Source organism: Lethenteron reissneri, chromosome 67, assembly GCF_015708825.2.
Source record: "Lethenteron reissneri isolate LAM-NWPU_2019-01 chromosome 67, ASM1570882v1, whole genome shotgun sequence".
NCBI lineage: Eukaryota > Metazoa > Chordata > Hyperoartia > Petromyzontiformes > Petromyzontidae > Lethenteron > Lethenteron reissneri.
In genome coordinates this window covers 2,641,934-2,643,987 of record NC_083845.1, presented here as the reverse complement: position 1 = coordinate 2,643,987, position 2,054 = coordinate 2,641,934, and the positions used below count along the sequence as shown (strand labels likewise).

At 57.2% G+C, this 2,054-nt stretch overlaps 1 protein-coding gene across 1 annotated transcript in view; it reads right to left on the bottom strand.

Annotated features, from left to right (window-relative positions):
* LOC133360099 (E3 ubiquitin-protein ligase RING2-like) overlaps window positions 1-1,181 on the bottom strand; it is a 13,612-nt gene extending 12,431 nt beyond the window's left edge. Inside the window, exon 1 of the mRNA XM_061578687.1 lies at window positions 1,159-1,181. Within this exon, the coding sequence (XP_061434671.1) occupies window positions 1,159-1,181 (23 nt within the window). The remainder of the gene's footprint in view (window positions 1-1,158) is intronic.
* Window positions 1,182-2,054: the final 873 nt, after the last annotated feature.

The following is a 2,054-nucleotide window of genomic DNA, read 5'->3' as shown; positions in this document are numbered from 1 at the left end:
ACCACAGTCGGCACTATTCCTCGGGCCGACGACAAAAATGTTGCCCATGTTTTGTTTGTATGATTAAACAAATGTAACCAATATCTTGTTGAGTAAATATATTAACGTCGCGAGGATAGGCACGGTGTATAGATAAAGAGGCAGCGTCATGTCAATCGGGTTGTTATTTCAGAAGGTGAGAGAGAGAAATTAAACACCGGAGATTAAGTTTCCGAGATTTTTTTATTCATTGCAAAATTAGCAAACTAACGTCTTGAATGTGTTTGTCGCACAATCTCATTCTCAACAGAGAGTCGCGGTGCCCGGGCTCGACAAGGCGGCAGCTTCGTCGCCCTCTGGGGTGACCGAGACAGTTGTGTTTAATCAGCTTCAGCGAGTGGCAGCAGCGCTGGCAGCAGTGGCACGGGGCAGCAGGAGCAGCAGCAGCAGCAGGAGCAGCTCGAGAGAGAGAGAGAGACCACTCAGACAGAAGTTCCTCTCGGCCCTGCCAAGAACCTTCACCCGGCCCTGCTTCCTGCCACAGTGAAAACAAACCCCCCAAACAACAACAACAACAGGGTGAACCGGGATCGTCCAAACCTGCACCGTGACCCACTCGCGATTACGCAGCAACGCCAGGGGCAGCAGTAGCAGCAGCGGCATCGCCCACGTCTCCTACGAACAACTTGGGCAGGTGAGAGAGACTCGCTGGGAGGCTCTTCGCTGGGCGGGGCAACCGAGTGACATCACGACGACGTCACAATCAGAGGCACGCGTCTCCGGGCCGAGCAATCGCGACGTTGGCGTCCTCATCACGATGACCGCGTGGACTCGGCGCTCATCGACACGGAAGCCCGCGGAGCTGGATGAAGCGTCGGGGTGTGTTGGGGGGAGCGGTGGCGCAGTGGTTAGCAACATCGGCCCCCACAAACCCGACCCGCTCGTGACTGATAACAGCGGGAAACATCTGAAGCCGGTCGTGGGCCCTCCGCTTTGCTGGATTCGGTTTGTGTTGACGTCAGCAACTGGGGAGACAAAGGCGGCCGGGCGTAGTGCTCGCGTTAGTCTGTGTGGGGCACGCGGCACTTGCCCCAACGAGCTGCGCCGTGCACACGCGGCATCTTTGTCTTTGTGTGCATGGCGGCGGCGTGGGTCGCCGGGGCGTGAAGATGTCCTCACCGAGGCGCTCGTGCGCCCTCCATTGGTGCTCCACTCGCAGCACTTGCCCCGAGAGCCCGTGCAGGCTACACGGGGAGATCTTTGTCTTGTATTATGAGGTGTGTGTGGTTACAATCACCGTTATCGTCACCATCAAGGTGTTGATTGGCTAGTGAGCATCCTACAGAAACGCCGTCCCAAACCTCAATCCTCGCCGCCCATCACCGCGTCTACCAACTCAGGCCTCCCCATCGAATGTGCACGAACTCGTCCCACGCTGCACGCGCCTCATGATTGTTCAACCCGTTCCCCGCGAGGCGCGTGGCAATTCTGGGCCGTCGGAGGCAGTCGCCCTCCAGCAACAACGGGGGGCAGAGGAGCCGCGCTCACAACAGCGAGCGGAGCGCCGGGCGGTTAAAGCACAGCGAGTTGGTATAGTTGGGAGCACAGGTGGTGTGCATCGGCCACTCATCTCAGTCGGTTAACCCGTGGCACCTGGGTCTGTCCCGTGACCTGTCAGCGGCCGTTCGACAGGTCACGTGGCCTTCAAGTGCACATAGCTTGGCACAAGTTCCGTGGTGACGTCACCGCCGCATAGTTGTTGGTGTTGTGGGTGTTGTCTGAACCCAGCCTGTACCTCCCGTCAGGTGAACGCATGGCACCTGGGTCTGTCCCGTGACAATTCGCGTGCTGTTAGCGCCTCGCTAACAAGCGCTCTTAGGGGCCGTCCATAAATGACGTCACGCGATTTTGGACAATTTTTGACCCCCCCCCTCGTCACACGGCGTCAGAAAAAGCAGGCCCCCCCCAAATATGACGTCACAAAGCTCTACCCCCCCCCCCAAAATAAAACATGCTTCAAATCGCTTTAAACTATTGTCATTGTAATGCGTATTTAATGTGGCGTTGCACTCTGA